At 37.9% G+C, this 24,167-nt stretch overlaps 1 protein-coding gene across 1 annotated transcript in view; it reads left to right on the top strand.

Annotated features, from left to right (window-relative positions):
* Window positions 1–512: 512 nt before the first annotated feature.
* ltk (leukocyte receptor tyrosine kinase) overlaps window positions 513–24,167 on the top strand; it is a 64,798-nt gene continuing 41,143 nt past the window's right edge. The window contains exons 1-6 of the mRNA XM_079832640.1: window positions 513–741; window positions 17,862–17,954; window positions 19,291–19,440; window positions 19,648–19,873; window positions 23,503–23,645; window positions 23,920–24,060. Coding sequence (XP_079688766.1) covers window positions 687–741; window positions 17,862–17,954; window positions 19,291–19,440; window positions 19,648–19,873; window positions 23,503–23,645; window positions 23,920–24,060 — 808 coding nt within the window. The 5' untranslated portion in view covers window positions 513–686. The remainder of the gene's footprint in view (window positions 742–17,861; window positions 17,955–19,290; window positions 19,441–19,647; window positions 19,874–23,502; window positions 23,646–23,919; window positions 24,061–24,167) is intronic.

The following is a 24,167-nucleotide window of genomic DNA, read 5'->3' as shown; positions in this document are numbered from 1 at the left end:
CTTCTTCTTCTCCTTCTCCTTATTATGATTATTATTATTATTAGTAGTGTTGTATGCTAGTAATGATGCCTATATGCCAATTATATGACGCAGCTTGCCATGTGACCTTAACATGGCGGAGCTCATGAGAGGGTGACCTGTATTCTTAAATGAATGTTTTTTTCTAGAATACGCTACTGATATGTAGCCTACTACAGTCTTTACCTTATGTGAGTGTACACACATTTCTTTATATGGAAAACATAACTTGTAAAATAAATAAATAAATAATTTAAAAAAAAAAAATAAAAAAAAAATACTGAGTTCACCTTTAACCCAAGCGAGCGTATGAGACTGACATAGCGTGACTAACAGGCATTAGGACCGAGCGTCAGTTCATCAGGAACAGTAGCAGAAGGGAGAGAGAGAGAGAGAGAGAGAGAGAGAGAGAGTGAGAGAGAGAGAGAGAGAGAGAGAGAGAGAGAGAGAGAGAGAGAGAGAGAGGCGCTGCAGCATCAGCATCATAATGAATCACAGCAGCTCTGAAGCGCGAGAGGCAGGAGCCGCACGACTGAATTGGATAGTTTCGGAAAGGCGCTTTATCTGTTGTTATTGAGCTTTTTTTTTCCCGCGCCAGGAATAAAAGTGAGCAGAGATTAGGCTAACAGTAGCCTACCTTATCTCCAGGATCCTTTTTTTATGGAGCCATGGATTATTTTACTCGACAAACTTTCTTAAAACTTGCTTTTTTCATCTTTACAGGTGAGTGTTTGCTAAATAATTCTGACCTGCTGGTTTCTGTCGATCCTAAACATGTCCAGACGAAATGCATTTAGACTTTGATGGTTTCAGATGAAATCCACTTGATCACAGGGGAAACAGAAACCGCTCATTTTACTTTGATTAGAGTCAACAGGCAAACACAAGTGGTTTTCTCATTTCCACATAATGATTTTAAGGACGACATGAGGTGTTCTTCTAAAGGGCGCAGTTCAGCAGCACTTTGAAATTAAGTTAATTTATTCCGAGGCATAAAACCTTATGTCTTCTCAGAATATGCTGGCCAAATTTGTGGTGTCATTATTAAATAAAGTACCCTAAGAGCTAGAAGTTAGAACTATAGTCATCAGACATGACTTGGGGAGATTCAGCTGTTTTTGTTGAGTTAAAGACAAACTCTATCACTGTATTGAACTTGTATGGGATAAGTTGTCACAATAACCTGTCATTAAATATTATAGGCTTTTTTGTGCAAAATTTAAACAGTGAAACAATTCACAAAATAGCCTAAATATTAAAGGTAAAATACAATAATACACACACAAGCACATTAGTGTGGCCAACATTTAAATAAACATTTGTGATCAACATTTACAACACATGACAACTTTCTCAACCTTACGTTTATGTATATATATATATATATAAATAAATATAAAAAAATATAAAATTATTTACTGCAGTTGACCTTGTTTTTATTGTGTTCATTTATTCAGCCAATAGAGCAAAAACATATTGAGTTAGTTTGAAGGGCGGAACTCTCAAAAAATATTCTAATTCAAGAGGGCTTTGCATCTTTTGCCTTGTGCTATGAGATGTGATATTTAATCTAATCCTGCTCATTAGCACTTTATCTGTCCTGCTCAGACAAAAGGACTTCATAAACATCACAGATTATCAACTCATGTTTATTGTGGATTAGAGTGTTAGAAGGTCATTTTTATGCAATAGCAAACAGACTTCACCTCTAATTATCAATCTGGGAAGAGCAGTCCACATAAGCAGTTTTGGTTTATGTTGGACAGTACGTCATTTCTCTGCAGTGTTCAACAATTTAGCATTCAATACTGTATATACATTATCTGTCTAACATAGTATTTATTTGTTTCTTTATTATTATTTATGGCACACACACAGACTATCAGTTTCTGCCGTCCTTTGTTGTGCTGAGCTTTTAGCGAGATTGAATTCACAGATGTCAGGAAAAACTGAAACCCGTTTTTTAAGTAACTCAAGGCACGTACAAGTATGCCTCTAGCTTTTAACATTCTCCTTCTTTTTCTCTAGTGGTTTCACGATTCTGTTTTCAGTTTCCATCCATTTATGCTTCTTTCCAAGCCAAATTAAATAACTTCTGATTCACTCAAAAATGACCCAGAGTACTAACAACTACAGTATGTAATATTACGAAAATGTTAGTATGTTTTTTATGAACATTAAAGACGGAGAGCAGCGCTCTGATTTCATGTATTATGAGTCTGCCCCGTCAGCTTATCCAGTCAGCTTTGAGGATATTTAACCATCCAGGGATTGCGAATGTCAGTGCTTTAGAAAAGAAGTAAGAGTTATGAACCAGATTCAAATGTCTTTGAATCTGCATTGTCATTTATTTTACATTTGTCCGATTTTCTAACCGCACTGAATAAAGAGCATTTTTGTGATAGCAAATAACCGCCCAAACGAAGAGACCATATTATGACTGACATGTAACATGATAAACCACAGTTTATTTTGTTTGAACCATTTAGCAGTGGATTTATGTGAAATAGCTGACATGCAATAACAATGTTATAGTAAAATAACAACAGACAGGCATAGAAAATAACTCATTTATATAATAGTGTTGGTCTGTGACCAGCTGTATTAAAAACACTCCAAAAATTGATGGATATGTGGAAACTTTGTAATCAAATTTTCCATCCGTTCAAAAGTAGATTATTTCATAAGCAAAAATAAAGGGAGACTGGTTAAAGCCAAAGCTAGCATGAAGCTAGCCAATCACATTACAGCTTGCCAGATCAAGCAATATGAAATATGCATTAGGCAGTCAGTGAACGGACTGTTGTCGGTCTGTGGGCCTGCCGTCTCAAGCTGAGACTAGTAGAATGCTGGACTCCACCCCTCACATTACATGTTGACCTAGAGGGCAAGGTCGGACCTGAGTTTTACTACACCTGCACATTAATTAAGGTATCCAGTATAAAAGTTATTTGTTTTATAAGGGCAAACCTTTGCTGACTATTTTTGGGAGAACTATAGGGGACTGACAGTTGGCCACCTAGTTGACTAGATGCAGCTGATTGCTACGCTTAAGTCATAGCATGTATCATATCCTTTAACAAAGGAGGCCAGAAATAACATGTCGAATCTGTCCCTCACTGTTCTGGGAAGACAATGGAGAAACCTGAGAAGTCTTTTGGTGGAGTAGGGTTTGTAAACTGTGCTGGTGAGTTAGTCATTTTATAAAAATGCAGGGTTTTTTCATATCTGGAGATTTAATGGAAAAACGTCTTGTTCAAGCAATTGACCCAAAGATTTAAAAAAAAAAATCTGTCTGCACTTTATCTCTGCTCTAACCTGTTTCCCATTCTAGCCTTCTAATAAGTGCTGCAGTGATGACTTTTTGGAAGTTATAGCATCACCTTGGTTCCTTCAACAAAAATCCAATAAGATTTTTGGATTATTGGATAAAATAGGCTATGTGACTAACAAAAATGTAAAATAAAACATAAAAATAGATCTTATCTCAGGCATTTAACCAAAAATCCATTAAAAAACCATTGACTTCAGGACAATGGAACTGGAAATGTGTGCTAAAATGCTAACTTGTTAACAGGATTTGGCCTACAAAAATGCATCATCCCTGCAGCACTCTATAAACCTGGCATTGCGTATTATTAATATTGTTGGCTCTGTGACAAATTGCTTGTTATTTCCCTCATTTGTTGGATCAAAGCATTGGAAAAAGGAAAACATGTAATTGCAAATGTTATTTATGTCTTATTTAGATATCAATGTTGTCTTGTGTTTCTCATAAAAGTCATTATAAGAAAATAAAAATAGACACAAATGGGACAATTGTTGTTATAAAATATAGAGTTATAAAAATGAATGAGATGAGTTAATATTGAATGTCTGGCTTTGAGACTGAGACAGCATTGTATGAGACACTGCTGAGATCTCTAGAAGAAGAAAAAACTATGAGATTAATGAGGCCTTTTTTCTCAGTGGCAAAATCTGAGAAGCAGGAGACTCCCCATTTGTCATTGCTGTTTGGGATGTTTCTTTTCTGTGTTTGAGATCTCCCTGAATTTGTGCTAATGGGGAAGACAAGCTCAGCCTTGTCATGTTTATCACATCAGTTTCTCACATTTTGATCATTACTTTTTGCTGTTTACAATTTGATATATGAGACAAATGAAACCATAACAGTGACAATATAGCCTAAGGTGACATCATTGTGACAGTATAATTTGTGAAATGCTCCAGCATTTTGCTCAGTGTGTGCAATAGCGTTACTTGCCTGCACCATGGTTTCCGAGGAAACTGCATTTCATTCTTTCCACACCTTGAATTACTGAAATGGCGATGTCAATTTTGACTTGTATAGGATTTTAGATGTCTGTGTAAAGTGGGTGCTTATATGTATAAGTGGTGCTCAGCATGACTTTAGGCAGTGTGTTTGGTGAAATGGGCTTCCTTTGCCATAGTAGCTGCATAATCATCCAGTGATTACAGGTCTGAATCTCTAAACATAGATCAACATGTTTGCTTTTAGTATCCTACTTAAAGAAGCACAATAAGTGTGTTGTGTTGTGCATCACTTCAACGTCACTTGTAAGCAGAGCATTTGTACTACACTGATAAAATCAAATGGTTCACAGTCACAGATATTATAAGTTGTCAAAGATCACAATCACCTTTGGCTCATGCCCAAGTTGTGTTGATTGTCCATTCATCTTTTGACCATTTGGATAGATAGACGAAAATAGTGCCAAATAATACAAATAGGTCCTGAAACTCTTGAGGGTGATTTATTTTCTTTCTTGCATAAAATTATCAAGAGGAACTTTAGAAAACATGTAGGTTACACTAACTGTATATAAAATAAAAGTGTTTTAAAGGGGTGGTAAACCACGATTTCACTATTCTAACTTTAGCTAACGTGTAATGTTGCTGCTTGAGCATAAACAACATCTGCAAAGTTACAACGTTCAAAGTTTAAAGCAAAGGGAGATATTTGCTTTTAAAGAAATCAGTTTCTAAGGACTACAGCAAACGGCCGCTAGGGACTACTACACATTCACCCAGGTTTTGCTGACATCACCAGGCCCAATATTTACATAAACCCCTCCTCCGGGGAATATGAAATAAGGGGGGGTGAGGCCATTTTGTATCGCGGCGCTGTTGTGGTATAGTTAGGCTGGAGTGTTGTTGCCGCGATGCCAAGGAAACGCTGTTATTTTCATCCGGATTGCAGGTCTGGGGTACTTGCTCTGTTCAGCCTTCATAGGGACGGGGGTGCGTTGCAGAGCGTTTAAAATAAAACATGTTATATGCACGTGTGTTTGAGTCAGCGGGGAATCAGGCACGCGCAGGGCTCCCTGCAGCACATCCACGGAGGAGAACATCCACCGTCTTCGCGATTTCAATGCCAGATTTGCACAACGTCAGCTGCGTGAAAAAAACACTGCCGGTGCGTGGATGCATGATGCGCGCGCTGCACATTTCACGGAGGACAACACAAACTTCCACAAACTTCGCGAGTTCAATACAGGATATGCACAACGGCTTGTCCTGAAAGCTGGATTTACAAACAGAAGCTGTTCACGGGCCACAACCTGTAAGTCTGATTTATTTTTCATCGATGTGTTTTCCTGTAATAGGTTGTAGCAAGGAAGTAAACAGATGACAACGCTGTTCTGCAAACCAGTCTGTTAAATGCTCATTCATACTTAACGTTATCCGACGAACACCTAACGTTACAAACACTAACGTTAAAATCTCAACAGCGAACCTGGCATTAGTGTAAATGATTCTTTGATTAGAGCTTTTATGTATTGTTTATCTACAGGCATGCTAAACATGGTTCTGTGTGTGATTTGGCTAACTTACTAGTTAAAGCCAGTGCTTAGTGTTAGTTTTGGGTTAGTTCTTGCGACAGATATTTGGCTATAATCGTTCTAAAAATACAAAAGTTAAAGTGCCATTCAGTAGCGATCATTATAGATCCGCAGTCTTTACTCTCGAGGACTGAACAGGTTCTGCTCGATCATCTTCACTCAAATGTTCTGGGTCTGATTCGGGCTCAGATTGGTATGGTTTTATTGACGCCGTTGTTTCTAACACTGACCAAAGCACAGCCTCCGATAAAGGTAAGGGGCGTGACGTTTCCGACATACGTGCACTAGGCGTTTAGCGAATCACAACACACTGGGCCAGCTAACCAATCTGAGCCCGGATTTTTGAGGGACTGGCTTCATACAACCCGGAAAGCATCAGACCGTTTTACAAGGAGGGACAGAGCAGTGTAGAATAAAGGTCAAATATATGAAAAATAAGGCAATTTTTTTTAAAACGAAGCATGAACACATGTTACAGTGCACCCCACAAACACAGTCAAGCCTTCAAAAGAATGTGTTTTACCACCCCTTTAAAAAAATGCTATAAAAAAAGGGGCGGTTTTAAACCATGTTTTTGAGACTGTTTTTGGCACACTGCTAGCCTATAAATCTAGACGCAACTCTCCGTTGGCTTGCGAGCTGGAAAAACCAAACTCTGGTCAGGTCAGGCCAATCACATCGTGTATAGAGTAGGTGGGCGGGCTTAACATTATGACAGCAGATTTGCAGCGGTTCCACGTGCTACTTGTAAACAAAGAAGCTGGCGAACAGCAGTCTTTCGAATCGTGACTCTGGAAGATTTGGAGTTAAGCTTTTCTTTGAGAAAAGAACAAAGAACGGCACTGAAGTCATTCTTAAGAAAGGAAGATGTGTTCAGAGTTTTGCCGACCGGATACGGCAAAAGTTTAATCTATTAACTAGCTCTACGTCACCTTCTCTGCTCTGGTTGGTTGTAGCGCTATTCTATTGTGTGCAGAGGGATTTTGAAAGACAACCGTTTATCCCGCCCCTTGGATTGAGCCCTGCCAATGGTGTGTTCCCAGACCCAACATCTTGATGTGGGTCTGGTTTGTCAGGCTAGTACACGGCAGTTTTAAGGAGAAAATACTCAGCAATAGTGGTGACTGATGATGAATGCATGGTTTGTCTTAAAGCATATTAAAACCCCCACAAAGACATAAACAACCTTAAAAACTTTAAAAGTCTTTAATGTTATCTTGCATAATAGTTTAAACATATCTAATAGTGCTCACTGTAAAGCAACATGGGATGTAGGCCTCTGAAAAGGTCATGGGCCACCAAAGTGTATGTTGAAAGTGTCAGATAGTACTTGTAACATCCACACAAGATGCAATTAAACAGTCTCATGAGGATTATTTTAATTTAATTTCATAAGGGAATTATTTTGTTCCCTCTTAATGTCTATCACTCCATAATAATGAACCACTTTGATTTCAAAGCTGTTGTGTCCTGTGAAGCAGCAGAGATGGGCCTGTTTTGACTTTGTCATGTTGTTGACATTTAGTTTGTGACATTCAGTGAATCCGAATGAGAGAATTTTAGAGACCTATTGCTCCCTAAGAGTGGCAGTTGAACTAAAATGTGGTTGTTGTTGTTGTTGTTGTTGTTGTTGCATCACTCCTGTTCAAACGTGTCTACATCCTTTACATCAGAAAGAACAGTAAATCCCTGTGGTTGGCTTGACCCAGACATGGTAACTTTATATGATTAGTTGATGAATCACTGTATGCCTTTGACATCTGGCAGTGTAGATTGTTATCAGAAGCTCAGATATGGTCTAGTTAATTATTGAATGGTTATGAGGAACATTCTGTGTCAAGTGATATTTTCTCAATGGCATTACATCTGATAAGGATTCCAAAGTAATTAACATGAACCTTTTCAAAGAGTTGTGAAAGGGCTGCAGTTATATTAAATTGCGCCGGGAGAGGTCAGAAATCACAACATGTATAATTTAATAGAACATAGAAATGACAAATAAATCAAAACCTTTCAGAGTAGTTTTGTAATATTTTCAAAAAATTATTAATTATAAAATATGATCCAAAACAGCAGCATACAGAACATTTTAGTTATGAATGTGCCAATACATGAAAAAAAAGAAACAACATTCAGTTATTTAGGCCTGATGTGATGCACAAATATAAATTGTCATCATATAAACATCAAAAAATAATTTCCAAACGCTGTGACTTCGTCCACACTAGCATTTTCAACCGTTTTCCAAAAGGTTCTCATCCACACTGAAACGTCAGAAAACAGTACATTCACTGTGTAAGACCTCATAAAAGCTCACTGAGATGATACAGACGGAACAGACAGCACATTTCTCACGCTATTCTGCTGGAAGGATCATTTTATTTAGCAAAATATCACCATTCACTCATCCATTGTGGGATTACAAATTTAAGAAAGTACATTGTATTTAGCATTTAAGGTAAAAATGATGATATCAGATTCTTCCAGGCCAGTTCCTGTTTCTAAAATGAGCACCATTTGTCTTTAATGACTTTTGGAGCCCCTGAGTGGTAGGCTGATTGAATCTATGCATTTGAGTGACACTGTTATGCTGAGTGATTGGATTAGCATCTATGTATTTGATTGACACTGTTATGCTGATTAAATCAGGCATTGTATTGCTTAGAGTGTCGCCTCCCCGGCTGTATAATCCCTCCCCTTGAAATGTATATAAAATACAATGTTCAACTGGCTTTAGTCAGACTTGGAACCTCAGCGGAAAGACAGCACGTTTTTTCTCAATAAAGAATCATGCTGAAAAACCTATCCAAGTTCTCCTGGTCTCTACTTCAAGAAACAACAGAAGTTCACAACACCATCCACGTCGCACTCAATCACCATTATAGGGCACAACGGGGCTAAAGGCACACCATTAGAAAAATGTGCTTTTCACTACTCCTATGATGTATGATATACAGAAAAATATATATGTTTGTATTGAACATTTATGGAGCAACAGATTTTGTGTGAAAATAAATCATAAAAGTGGTTTATTTGATTTAAAAATCTTAAAAATGTATAGGGTGTCAAGGCCAAGGGGGGCTTTTTACCCCAGACATGGGGCAAAAGGCACACAGTATTGATACAAATACTTTCGCTAAAATAATGTTTTTTATAATGTCTAAGTTAATACTTGTTCAAAACAATCACTTTAGCAAAGTTTGAACTATTTTCTGTTTATTTTGATGAATAAAGTATTCCATTTTGGATCAATAAATATTCTTTAAAATATGTTAATATAGAAATATATCTGAAAAATATAGAAATAAAATAATTTAAAAAAAAGAAAATATTCTGAAAGCATCGAAGGAGATCCCATAATAATTTAATATAGATTTACAGTAGTAACAATAAATTATATTTTATTATATGATTAATATCACATATTTAAATATGATGGTTTCATTATAAATATGGTGATTATCTCTAAGGTGGACACCCAACTTAAAATATGATACTTACAATCAGAATCTAACCATGTCATGTCAACACATGTAAAAGTCAGCCAGCTGTTTATTATGTTATATGGTGCCTTTTCCCCTAATACCACACTTTTACATATTCTTCTGTTATTGAAAAACTGTTGCTTTAATTACCTTGTACAAAACCGACAAACATTAACAAGACCTTTTAGCGATTCTTATTTGCTACTCAAATCTACAACATTTTAAAAAACATCAAATATTAGATCAAATGAGCGCAGAATCATCTTTGCGCTGCTGCCTGCGATCTCGTCAAAGATCAGACAAATTTCCACGTTCATCTTGAAAAGCCGTTGTTTTGGAAAGTGCTGAGGCAAGTTTTTGTGCTATCTAGTGGTTTAGAAGAAAATGAACATAAATAAATGGAGCCTTTTACCACGTAGAGACTTTAGCCCCCCTGGACCCTATGTTTGGTCTAAAACGCAACTACTCATGTTTTGCCACAGAACAAACAAATTGCAGGACTGTGTGATATGAAGAGTGTACAAAGTAACATATCTTTAGCAACAGTGTGAATGTGAATAGCATATAACAGGCACAATACCGGTAATACTGTCAGTACAATATGCATCACCTTCGTTTTCACAGTCCACACTCCGTGAAAATGCCGTTTTCAAATTTATGCACTTGGAAGAGCAAAAAAAAAGATTTCACAGGACAAAAGCACCGTCTCAGTGTGAATGGAAGGCCAAAACAGAGAGATAAACATGTTTTTACAACATCTACAGTATTAAAGGAATAATTCACCCAAAATGGAAAATGATCCCATAATTTACTCACCTTCAAGCCATCCTATGTATATGACATTCTTCTTTCAGACGAATGCAATCAAAGTTATATTAAAAAAATTTCTGGCTCTTCCAAGCTTTATAAGGCTGTAAATGGCAGCCCAAAATTTGGAGACCAAAAAAGTGCATCCTCCATTGTAAAAGTAGACCACACGGCTCCAGGGGGTTAATAAAGGCCTTCTGAAGCCAATTGATGGGTTTGTGAAAGAAAAATATCCATATTTAACATGTTATGAAGTAAAATATCTAGCTTCCGGTGGACTGCCTTCCGTATTTAACTTACAAAGAAAGTTTAATGCCTCTCGCAGTTCAAAATGCTTAGTCCAATGTCATTGTCATGTCAGTTGTGCTTTTTCGTAAATTAAATACAGAAGACGGTCCGCTGGAAGCTAGATATTTTACTCTATAACATGTTAAATATGGATTTTTTTCATACAAAAACCCATTGATTTGCATCAGAAGGCCTTTATTAACCCACCGGAGCTGTGTGGATTATTCGTCTGAAAGAACAATGTCATATACACCTAGGATGGCTTGAGGGTGAGTAAATTATGGGGTAATTTTCATCTTTGGGTGAACTATCCCTTTAACGCCTTGCAATAACAAACAATTGATGCAGTCAGAATAAAACGATTCACTTTGATGGATCTTCCCTCATATATGGTAAGGAGGCTGTTCTGCAATTATCTGGCAACAAGACAAAAGCCCGAATGAAAACAGACAGAAGGGACACAACTGCTCTCATGTGTGTATCGTGCCGCTGTTTTTTGTTTTAATCTTCTGATTGATTTTAGTCCAAGCTGAGCTGGATCCCATGATAGACAGTGTTGGCTTGAACTAAATTATAAAAGGCATTCAATAGTAAGCATCAATTTCAAATTCAATCAATACATTTGCATTTTATACTAATACATCTAGATAGTCAGTGACCTGTGCAAAATTAAATTAATTTTATAGGCACTCTGTGGAATGTATGCAGTTTGAAAAACAAAATCCTGCTTTTTTTCTATCAATGCCCATTCCACTTTATAATAGAAATGTATAGGATGTGAATGTTGAGGGTTTGACTATGGGTGGGATGTTTTTTATTTTTTGCCAAGTAAGACATGTTCCTTGGTCAACATATTTTGTTGATCCTGGAACAACATTCTGGTCTGAAAATGACCCTATTCCTACCCACAACGTATCCCTAAAATCAGAGGGAAATGACAGGTGAACAACACTGATGCATAAGAACCTAACCCTGGTTGTAAGCCTATAAACGTCCCTCAAATCTGATTGGTTGATTGTAATGTTGTTCCAGTTGTACTTGAACATGTACTTGCTGAAATCAGGTTCACCGCAACCGGTCACAGGAAAAAATCTATTATGTGAGTCATTTTTTTTTAAATGCCAAAAGCCTGATTCACCTCTTATGAATGGGGGCTCAGATAAGTGGGCTTGCATACTTTACTATCTTCATTATTTTTTACAGCCATATATATATATATATATTTGTTAAACGTCAAATTCTGTTCTTTGTAACATAATGCACATCTTTAGCTAATTTCATTTAGGGATGCAGAATGAAAACATATTCTGTGGCTATAAGTCAGGGCTTTAAAATACATATTGTACGCAGAGGGGAGTGCATTTGGGCTTTCTAAAGGAAAAATTCTGTTAACAACCCAAGGAAGCACAACCCATTTAAGCATGAGGAGTGACAAAAGTCACAACCTACCCTACCGAATTAATACTTTTATTCAGCAAGGACACATTAAATTGGTCAAAGTGACAGTAAAGACTTTTATAATGTCACAACAAAAATTCTATTTCACATAAATGTTTTATTTATTTGTATTTGTATTGCTTTTTAGATTACAAAACAAAGACAACGTTATAACGACACAAACTTGTGACATAAACACTGACATATTCACATACAGATAATTAACGGAAAGGAAAACAATATATATATATATATATATATATATATATATATATATATATATATATATATATATATATATATATATATATATATATATATATATATATATATATATATATATATATATATATATAATATATATACAAATATAGGCTACACCCACAAATACACACACACACACACAAAAAAACCTTAAAGAAATCAAATTAGGGCCTCCGAGTACAAGACACATCGACCAATACTTTCCTTACATATCTTCTAACATCTCATCAGATATATCCCTATTATTTTTGTTTTCTAAGAAAATCATAAAGGGGTTCCAGACATCTTCAAAAGCCTTATATCTGCCTTTAATAATACATTTTATTAAAATTACGTAATTTCGTTCTCGCAGTCCTGGGAGCGAGAACTTTTTTCTCTGTTCTTGCGGAGTATGTTGCAGCATTAAAGGGTTAGTTCACCCAAAAATGAAAATTCTGTCATTAATTACTTACCCTCATGTCGTTCGACACCTGTAAGACCTCTGTTCATCTTCGGAACAGAAATGAAGATATTTTAGTTGATATATAACGCTTCGAAGCTTCATGATGCCGTGTTTTGAAATCGTCATCACTATGTAAGTCGTTATTTAGGGTTTTTTTGCGCACAAAAACTATTCTCGCCGATTCATAAAGTTATTTTAGAACCACTGTAGTGAGATGGACTTTGTAACGACGTCTTTAGTACCTTTTAAGGGTCTTGAGAGTGTAAAGTGCCATTGTGCCAATGGAGGCCTTTCAGAGCCATCAGATTTCAACTAAAATATCTTCATTTCTGTTCCAAAGATGAACGGAGGTTTTACAGGTGTCGAACGACATGAGGGTAAGTAATTAATGACAGAATTATCATTTTTGGGTGAACTAACCCTTTAAGACAAAGGAACATGTGCCAGAATCAAAACACAACTGAAAGACCTAACAAACAGACAGACATGTGACAGAGGGTGAGGCCCTGTCCCAAATGGCACACTTCATGTGCACTTTCGGTCTTGTGGACTTACAATGGCCGCTGCGTGCGCGTGTCCGTTAAGTCCACGAGACCACAGGGTGTCCCATTTGTCATTTTAGGTCTCAGAAGGGTCTCAGAGGACTTCTTCCCGGCAGTCAAAAAGGCATTACGTCGTGAAAGTGCGGACTCAGAGGAAGACTGTGAGGGTTTAGGGTGCCATTTGGGGACAGGGCCTAAGTTGTCGAGTATGTTGTTCTATCCCTGGATGTAGGCAAACTGCACTTCCAAAAACTGTGCATAACCTTCAAAAAAATCAAACTATTGGAAATGAAGTTCCCAGCCGAGTGTGAAGCGGCTGGGATGAGGATCAGCACCTCCAAATCCGAGGCCATGGTCCTCAGTCGGAAAAGGGTGGTTTGCCCACTTCAGGTTGGTGGAGAGTTCCTGCCTCAAGTGGAGGAGTTCAAGTATCTAGGGGTCTTGTTCACGAGTGAGGGGAGGATGGAACGGGAGATTGACAGACGGATCGGTGCAGCTTCTTCAGTATTGCGGTCGATGTACTGGTCTGTTGTGGTGAAGAAATAGCTAAGCCGTAAGGCGAAGCTCTCGATTTACCGGTCAATCTACGTTCCTACTCTCACCTATGGTCATGAGCTTTGGGTCATGACCGAAAGGACAAGATCCCGGATACAGGCGGCCGAAATGAGCTTTCTCCGCAGGGTGGCTGGGCGCTCCCTTAGAGATAGGGTGAGAAGCTCAGTCACTCGGGAGGAACTCGGAGTAGAGCCGCTGCTCCTCCACATCGAGAGGGGTCAGCTGAGGTGGCTCGGGCATCTGTTCCGGATGCCTCCTGAACGCCTTCCCAGGAAGGTGTTTCGGGCATGTCCAACCGGGAGGAGGCCCCGGGGAAGACCAAGGACACACTGGAGGGACTATGTCTTCCGGCTGGCCTGGGAACGCCTCAGTGTACCCCCGGAAGAGCTAGAGGAAGTGTCTAGGGAGAGGGAAGTCTGGGCATCTCTGCTTAGACTGCTGCCCCCGCGACCCGGCCCTGGATAAAGCGGAAGAAGATGGATGGATGGATGGATGGATGAATGGATGGAAATTAAGTTTATTTTGAACAACATGTCTGAGAGACTGAACAAAAATGCTTATGTTTGTTCATTTCACAACTGACTCTTTTTAAATAATTATCAGTTTACTGCCGGTTTTTCTAAATAGGCCTATCAATTAAATACATCAGTTCAACATCAAGTTATAGTTTTAGAACTGTATACAGAGATTTAGCAAGGGCGAGCAATTACCACAATGAAACAGACTGTTGCAATCTTTGGTTGCATTGTTCATTTACTTCCGCCTCAGGCTCAAACATATATAGCACAACTCAAGCGCTGGCCATCTTGAGCATTAAAACACACATCACACATGCTGTGAGTGGATACGGTGCTAAGAAGTTCACCAGTCACAACAGTGGGCGTTTACTTGCACTTCTGGAGGAGGTTACATCGTTGAGTGTGAAAATAAGGATGGAAAATACATTTACAAATATTGTATCTTTTTTAGCACAAAAGTCTTTGTGAGCTGACCGCAGAGACGATATAAAGATCTGAAAATGCTTTTCATGACCCCTTTAAACCCGTTGAATGTCTCAGCTCCTTCACAGCATCAGACATTAGTTGTGAGGATTGCCTGTGTGCCTCTTAGCTTAAATGGAGAGTATTAAGAGTCGACATTATCCTCTCAGAGAACGAAAGAGCAGGATGAAGCTTGGAGAAACTTGGGCACTCTCTCAGCAGATGACTCAGCTGGGCATGCTGTGCTGTGTATCATGTTGGTGAGGAGTGACAGCTCTCTGCTGAGAGTGTGCGCTTAACGAAGGCCAGCTGTCAGATGTTCCTATAGGGCCATAAACTGGGCGGAACAGGTAGGCCAGATGCCATGCTTCACCAATTGGATAAAAATCAGAGGACTGTCACACATGCAAATCGAACAGAGAGTGCTCTCTTGGCAGAGCTAAATAAGAGGAAATAAGTTGTTCTTGCTGTAGGACGGACCCCCCAGAAAGCGGGTTAACTTGAGGTTACAACTAAGAAATCTTGTGCCGCTATACAGTATAGAAATACACCAGCGAGATTATTTAGTCTGTGGATTTCCATATAATAGCATAATATTTATAGTTAGTGTGAAACCAACATGTTTCATATGGTTTATAGGCTCCTCATGTGCAGATATGAATTATTTCATATTCATATTTCAAATCAGCTAACTGGATGGATATTCATCTTTTCATTATCATCACAGCCCAAGCATCAGCATAAGTCTGATCCACGTAGTATCTTAGTCTGGCTAAAAACTCAGATAGATGGACATAACAAAATCACCTATACACTGATTTGATATTTATGCTTTTATGTATGTTATATGACATACAAATGTTTTGTGTCATTATGGTTTTACAGGTTTTTTTTTTACAAAATTGGTGAAATGCCTATACTAGTGTTCTATTGTGAACATTTGCATACCTGTAGTCTAACAGCATGCTCCACTATTGCATGTTCATTAAACTAAGCCTGGGCAATGGTACTTTTTTTGTAGTCAAGATTTACAGAGATTGACAAAAATAAACCCACTGGAGAAAACAGTTGTGTAAAGTTGTGCTTGAATTACACATTAGAATGTCTTTCAAAGATTCAGTGTCACTATAAGGCAGAACTTTGCAAATCCAGCAACTATTTCTTTATTGGATGTGCTAATTAAAGTAGCCTAGAACAAAACGTTGTTTTTGCAGTATCAATACTTGAAACCTTTGCACATACACAGCCAGACTGCACTTTTCACCTAATGTTTATTGACTAAAAATTATAATATAATAAATAATGTGAGTTTAAAGTTTTAGGAGACTTTAAATAGCCTGCATTTACTTTCTTTAAACATATTTAACTTCTTTATAGTGTGCATCTGGTTAATACAGGCCCTTTTTTCCAAGATCTTCAATGCCAGTGTAATTTACTGGAAATATGATTATCATTTGTGGTTGAATATATAAGGCTTGAAATGTTGCTTACTTGCCCATTTTAATGATCCATTTTGGCAGCTGCAGTCTCTTTGTATATTTAGCAGGAAATCACATGATTTTGTCACATGACAATTTCCCCATTGGCTATATTGTTGTGATTGAGCTTTTGTCAGTCTTGACCTTTTGACCATTTGAGTCTTTACACAGATGTGCTCTCAGTCGTCTCTGTTGCTAAAATTTGCCTTGTTGATATATTTTAAATATCTTCCCAGTTCCCCGACAATCAGATGAAAAGAAAGCCGTTGTGTCAATCATGTCATTGATTATAACGTCATGTGTTTGATTTGGCATGGTATTTTTTTAGTACAGTGTTTTGCTCTTGTGCAGAATATGTACCATGACAAGTAATTGGTCGAGGAATTTGTTTTTGAAGGAATAATTTGCCATTTTATTAGTTTTAGATTTTTTTTTTCACATGCCCTAAAAAGCATGGTTTACAGTATTTAAAATGTTCAGGGTCTGCTAACAAACGGTTTATGTGTCATATGAATCATCCTGCATTCAAAAGATTCGCAGATATTTTTATAATGGCTTTCAAAAGGGTATGACAAACTGATTGTTGTGCAGCATTTGGCTTGCGAACTTCAACATCATAATTTTTATCTGAACCTTAAAGTCAGTATGTTTGTTCTAAATCCTGCTTTATGCCATTGTAACCGGTCCTACTCAACCGAGTGGGATTCGAACCAGGGCCTTTGGCATGGGAGGCAGGCATGCTAACAAGGATGCTAAAGACCACTGCCTCTAGGGTCAGTCACTAGTCCGCCTCCTGAGATCAGGGTAGTGAGGTTTACATGCACAGCTCTTACTGGCCTACTACATCTGTTACACCTTACCATCTTCATTAGCATTCCATCAGAAGCTTTTCTTGTTAACTCAATACTGTTGACGCCATTGAAATCAAGGGAATATTTTCAGGAGAGGGTCATTTTAAGCCCCATCAAACAGATGTGGTTTATGTCTGAGAAATGACAGGAATAGTCTACATCAGCGTGTAAGAAGTGTGGGTCATAATTGGAAAAGCATATTCATTACTGAGCTGATTTTGGCACACTATAATGAGCTTTTGTTGTGATAATGAGCTTTCATAAATTTTTTTAGTCTCTATATTTTAAAATACAGCATTGTGCTAAAATGCTTAAAAGAAAATGCTGCCCCTCTTCGTGCCTGTATGGAGTTTTTTTCCCTGGAATGTGCCACTATCTGCAAGAGGAAACATTGACATTTTAGGATTTTTCTTTTGAAATGCTGTTATAACAAATTACATCACTTGAAATTTGGCCCACCTCAAGTCAGTCACAATCCAGTGCTCGTAAGAAAGGTTTTTAAAACAGCACTGTATTAGAAAGGGAAACTTCAGATGACTGAAGTAAAGTTGTGTTTCAACAAGGTCCTATGGTAAACAAGAAATTATATATAATTTATTAGATTTAAACATGTATGAAAAAACAGCTAATATTAAGTCTTTCTAATTCTTTAATTGTATGTTTTAATTTATTTATTTTATACATAAGTAGTCGTGGGTGCTGAAGTGTTTGCTGACTGGTAAAATGCTCAGCACCATGTCCAGCTGTTCTGAATAAATGCCTCATTGATAAAAGACAAGAACTGTGCATAACGTCGCCTGTAGGCAAAACAAGGACTTTCTCTGATGGTATTTTTCTTGTCTTTCCTCAGTTCTCAGGAGCGGTTGTGCTCTGTTGGAAAGAGCAGTAGAAGATCCACTGCATCCAAATCCTCTCGACTACAGTCCAGTTGAAGACAGTGAACGTAAAATTGATTATTTATTTGTTCCCTTTTCCTTCACCAGATGTCTTGCAGTTATTTTCTTCCTTTTCATTTCACTCAGTTTTTTTCCTAAATGGAGTTTGTCATTACAGTCACCACATTCAACTGAGAAGAAACATTGATCTGGTTAAGTATTCCACCCACCCAGGGCACTTCCCTTTGGGATGTTTCAGTCAAATATCAGAGCAGCATTGTGGTTTCCCTCTTTGTGGTCTCTCTTCATCAATAGCCTTACATGATTCCAAAAACAACTTGTCTGTGTCTTTCCACTGGAATGCCTGATGACAAACAGAAAGCCCTCAAGATATTCCCTCTCTGGTCCAAACTGACATACCCTTGTCCTAATGATTTAATTTTATTATAAAGTTTTGCATTTTTGGATGTATTTTAAAGGAATGGGGCGTAAAAAACTGTTTAATTAAATTTTTCTTGAGGGCGTTCCAGTGTGATCCTACCACTGAACCTAATTTCTTCCCAAATCTGTTTACAAACAAGGTCGCTTTTTCTTATACTCATTTTAATTACGGACAGATAATATTTGAAAGGTTAGGGGGTTCTGTGTATATACTTTGTGTATCTGTATATTTATTTATATGGTCACACTTTAGTTTAGTGTCCAATTCTCACTATTTACTAACTTACTTACATAGTGAGGGCCCAGATCCGGCCCACATCTGGTACATGTGTAATCCGTCTGGGTATTAACTATGACTTTAGGTATAGGGTAGGTATTTAGGTATTGAATATATATATTTATCTACTCGACCATTCAAAAGTTTGGGCTCAATAACATTTTGTTAAAAAGAAAAAAAATTGTTAAGTAGCACAACAAAATTGTTAGGTAGCACAACTGTTTTGACAATAATAAGAACACCAAATCTGAATTTTATAATGATTACTGGAGGACTGCTGAAAATCCAGTCTATATTTTACAGTCTACATTTTATAGAAAGTTTGTAGGAAATCAGGAGAAATCAGGGCAAACTTTCTGTAAAATTTGATTGAATATTTATTAATATTAATATGACTAATATTTATCTGTATAAGAGCACAATGTAGCTAAATAAAAAATTGGTGTGTTGTCCATATAGTCTTATTCAGTGTTTATTTTTCGAAGTTTGGCCAGATCTGCCTGTGTGTTGCTGATAAATATGTTCACAGTTCCACATATCCAGACATATTCATCTTTTCTCTATTTTGATTAGTATTTCTATTACAGCTGATCCTGCATTTAAAGTTTAAGTCATTATTTTGCCACTGACGTGTGAGTTGTGACGTCCCGTTAACCCTCTGATAGTGTTTCTTCATCCTTCCGCAGTTTCCTTCTGTGATTTTGAATCTCCATGTTCTTGGACGTTATCCAATCACAGCTCTGGAGGGGATTGGTATGTTACATCACCACAGCAACACAGATCCAACAAATGGGGCATTCAACCAATTAAAGATTACTCCGCTGGAAAATCTGAAGGTATCAATGATAACTTCCCTTCATTTTCATTATATTTTAACACTCAATTTAGAACAAACAATGACTGGCAGACCCCATTCAGGAGCTCTGCATTAAAGCATAGTAAAGTATATTTTGCATAAAAGGTTTACAGCTCTGTTTAAAAAAAATAAAAGAATCAATTGTCTGTCATTTACAGTCCAATAAGAGTTTCCTGTCTTTCATCAGGTCATTTTCTGTTACTAAAGCCCACCTCAACTAATTTGGCTGCTGGCAGATGTAGTTTCCACATGACCAGTCCTGTAGTGCTCAGCAGTGGGCCACTATGTCATCTTCGTCTCGCTCGTTTCCAACCGGAACCACTCACAGGAAACGTATCCGCCTTTGTGAAACACACTGACAATTCCGTCATCAAACAAATAGCCCTTACAATCAAGGAACAAGGAACTGGCAGGTGAGATAGAGTTTTGTATTTTCATATATTTTAAGATGTCATTTATTTATTCCTGTGATGCAAAGCTGAATTTTCAGCAGCCATTACTCCAGTCTTCATTGTCACATGATCCTTCAGAAACCATGCTGATTTGTTGCTCAAGAAACATTTCTTCTTATTATCAATGTTTAACACAGTTGTGCTGTCCTGGTTAGTATTTTTGTGGAAACTGATACATTTTTTCAGTTTAGTACAGCATTTATTTAAAAATAAATGAGCCAGCCATGAAGTTGTAATATATATATTACACACCGATTAGGCATGACATAATTACCCCTGACAGGTGAAGTGAATAACACTGATTATCTCTCTTTATCACGGCACCTGTTAGTGGGTGGGATATATTAGGCAGCAAGTGAACATTTTGTCCTTGTTGTGTTGTTAGAATGTGTTAGAAGCAAGAAAAATGGGCAAGCGTAAGGATTTGAACGAATTTGACAAGGGCCAAATTGTGATGGCTAGACAACTGGGTCAGAGCATCTCCAAAGCTGCAGCTCTTGTGGGGTGTTCCCGGTCTGCAGTGGTCAGTATCTATCAAAAGTGGTTCAAGGAAGGAACAGTGGTGAACCGGCGACAGGGCCATGGGCGGCCAAGGCTCATTGATGCACTTGGGGAGCAGAGTCTGGCCCATATGGTCCGATCAAACAGACGAGCTACTGTAGCTCAAATTGCTCAAGAAGTTAATGCTGGTTCTGATAGAAAGGTGTCAGAATACACAGTGCATCTCAGTTTGTTGGGTATGTTGCCGCAGACCAGTCAGGATGCCCATGCTGACCCCTGTCCACCTCTGAAAGCGCCAACAGTGGGCACGTGTGCATCAGAACTGGACCACGGATCAATGGAAGTGTCCTGGTCTGATGAATTCTTGAATTTATGAATTGAATGAACGTTTTCTTTTACATCACGTGGATGGCTGGGTGCATTGCTTACCTGCGGAACACATGGCACCAGGATGCACTATGGGAAGAAGGGAAGCTGGCAGAGGCAGTGTGATGCTTTGGGCAATGTTCTGCTGGGAAACCTTGGGTCCTGCCATCCATGTGGATGTTACTTTGACATGTACCACCTACCTAAGCATTGTTGCAGACCATGTACACCCTTTCATGGAAACCGTATTCCCTGGTGCCAATGGCCTCTTTCACAGGATAATGTGCCCTGCCACAGAGCAAAAATTGTTCAGGAATGGTTTGAGGAGCACAACAACAAGTTTGAGGTGTTGACTTGGCCTCGAAATTCCCCTGATCTCAATCCAATCGAGCATCTTTGGGATGTGATGAACAAACAAGTCTGATCCATTGAGGCCCCACCTCGCAACTTACAGGACTTAAAGGATCTGCTGCTAACATCTTGGTGCCAGATACCACAGCACACCTACATGGGTCTAGTGGAGTCCATGCCTGGACGGGTCAGGGCTGTTTTGGCAGCAAAAGGAGGACCAACACAATATTGTCATAATGTTATGCCTGATCGGTGTATATATATCTCATACAAGAATATCTAAATGTAATGGTAATGTTGTGATGGATCTGCGATTGACAGATCATAAAATGAGAACAGAAAGTTTTCAGAGCCACTTCTGTAAGTAAATAGAAAAGCAATGACATATGCGCTTTACTTACAGAAAGAATAGTATAAAGCAGCGTTCTGTACCCATAAGAAACAAATGTCAACCAAAAGACTTTTGTTATGGAGATGTGGTTGGTATTGATTTTCTTATGCTGGGCACATCACGAACAAGATGGATGAAAGCATTTTGTTTCTAAAACTAGGACCTGATGTTTCTTTTGGCATAATTGGTTCTGACAGAAAGCTAGGAATAGATGGTGATGCAATGCAATTTGGAACGAGCTAGTACATTCATGACGTAGCTAATATACTTTTACTTTCTGCATTTGGCTATATGGATCTGAGCCTAATAGAGGTTACGCCATGGAGTGTGGTGTATTATACAAATCAGTCATATACTTAATAATCCCGTCCAACAGAGATCTATCCAGTACACAATGCATTAGCTCTCCACTGTGTACTTAAGCTCCTGTACATCTAGTGAAGCACTCTCACATACTCACGTATGAATTTTTGCAATGACATGTAATATGAATTCCACAATGCTGGCTCTTCTCTTGTAGTTCTTTAGCTCAATAGCCTACTTTGTGTTGATCTGAGCTTCATATTCTTTAAGCGGCAATGTTGAGAAAGTATGAAACAAAGACACTGTTCACACTGTTCTGAGTAACTTAGGAACATTTTCCTAAAATTCATATTAAGCTATGAAAATATTATTTTTGTTCCCGTAAATGTTTAAAGAGTTCTGTTTTTTTTAATGTTTTAAGTTCACACAGCTTTTCATGTAAACATGCGCTAGATGGACGTGTCTTTTGTAGCGTCTCGTGCATGATATTCTAAAAACGTGGCGTTCAAGTAAAAAGATACTTCTAATTCCATACTGAACTGGCTACGTCTCGCTTTAACCGCAAAAACGAATTCTCTGTGAATGGCCCTTAAGAAAGTTTTTTTTCCCTTGGTTGTACTAATTCTGTGGAAAACGTTATACACAATATTCTGACCTTGAACATGGTGCTACATGGAATCAAAAATGATACACTATGGTATATTCCAGTATATGCTTCCAAAGATAGCCTCTCTTTTCTAATGCTTATTTTACCATTAAAACAGGGGTTAATCTGCGAAAACAAGCTTTTTTTTTTCAGCAGACGTGCAAAAAATGTGTATTAGTTTGCACAAATTATTAATACATCAGCACATTATACTAATTCGTTCCCTTGTTTGAAAAACATAATGGGAATGATATAATAATGCATATAGCCTTAGTCTAAATCATGGCCACATTGTAATAATTTGTTCCCTTGTATTTGTTAAGTCAAAGTGAGGGATCAAATTAATTCAGCTTGGCCACAATTTACTAAAATGAGGGAACTAATTAATAAATTGTGGGAATGGATTCTTAATTCGTGGCCACAGTTTAACTAACTAAATTAATGAATAATTCGTGGCCACGATTTACAAAAACGAGGGAACCGGATAGTTCACCCAAAAACGAAAATTAGCCCATCATTTACTCACCCTCAAGTCATCCTAAGTGTATAAGACATTCATCTTTCAGACGAATAAAATCAGTTATATTAAAAATGTCCTGGCTTTTCAAAGCTTTATAATGGCAGTGAATGGTTGTGTCGTTTATGAAGTCCATAAAAGTGCATCTATCCATCATATAACTGCTCCACAAGTGGCGCATTTGTGTAAGAAAAATATCCATATTTATAGACTAAAATAACTAGCTTCCGGTGGTCAGCGGTACACAAGTCGACTTGTGCTAAAAGAGTAACCCCTGACGGGATGTATAGGAGCATCGCACACTTTGACGCCTCTCGTGGATAGAGCTGGGCAACAAACTCAAGCCCCTCTTCTCTTATATCAAAATCCTCCGCCATTTCTCTTTAAAAATTCTCGTTTTAGACTCCTAATTCATGACCAGTGTTTTGCTCTATCCTCTGCGCTTCTGCGTTCGTCAATAAGTATGCATATAAAATTGAATGATTATGAAAAGCATTTCTTTTTTTGTGGCCCAGTCCGCAGTGGGAGGTGCTGGAGGCTATGATTGGTCAGATAGATGAGCCGTTCCAGGTGACAGTGCAGTATTCTTCCTGTAGCGGCCATGAAGTTGGATTTCTGGCATTTGATTCATTGGAGCTGAAGGACTGTGTCATGATGGGTAACGGCTCATTAATTATTCTCCAATATTATTCAACTCAAATGTGTGTTTGAGTTACTGTATGTATTACTTGCACGTAGGCTGTCTGTAGAGCATTTCTACTTTATCACTGTGATATGGAAACTGTTTAATATGCCCACAGCGGTTTTTAAATTATTCTATTTCAATGTTTTCTTTATTAAAGTTTTTAAATGCACAGCACTGGTTATCATTGTTCTATCCTTATATGGCACTTTTGAACAAAATATTGATGGTTTTCTGTGTTTTTCTGCAGGAGAGGATTATTTTAATTTGGGTTCAGATTGTGAGAAATACTCATCACTTCCCTGTCATTCTGGAGGCTGCATTGAGAAGCGAAGAGTGTGTGATTTTCATACCGACTGTCCACAAGGAGAAGATGAGGGCTTAATATGCAGTGAGTAAAATGAAAGATTTTAAATATTTTATATGAAGATGCGTAGTTTCTGTTTATCAGGCTGTCAGTAATTGTGAACGCTACACTCAAAATGGGATCCCCTTTCA

This window comes from Gobio gobio (genome assembly GCF_949357685.1).
Source record: "Gobio gobio genome assembly, chromosome: 13".
Taxonomy (NCBI): Eukaryota; Metazoa; Chordata; class Actinopteri; order Cypriniformes; family Gobionidae; genus Gobio; species Gobio gobio.
This window is presented reverse-complemented; position numbering and strand designations above follow the sequence as displayed.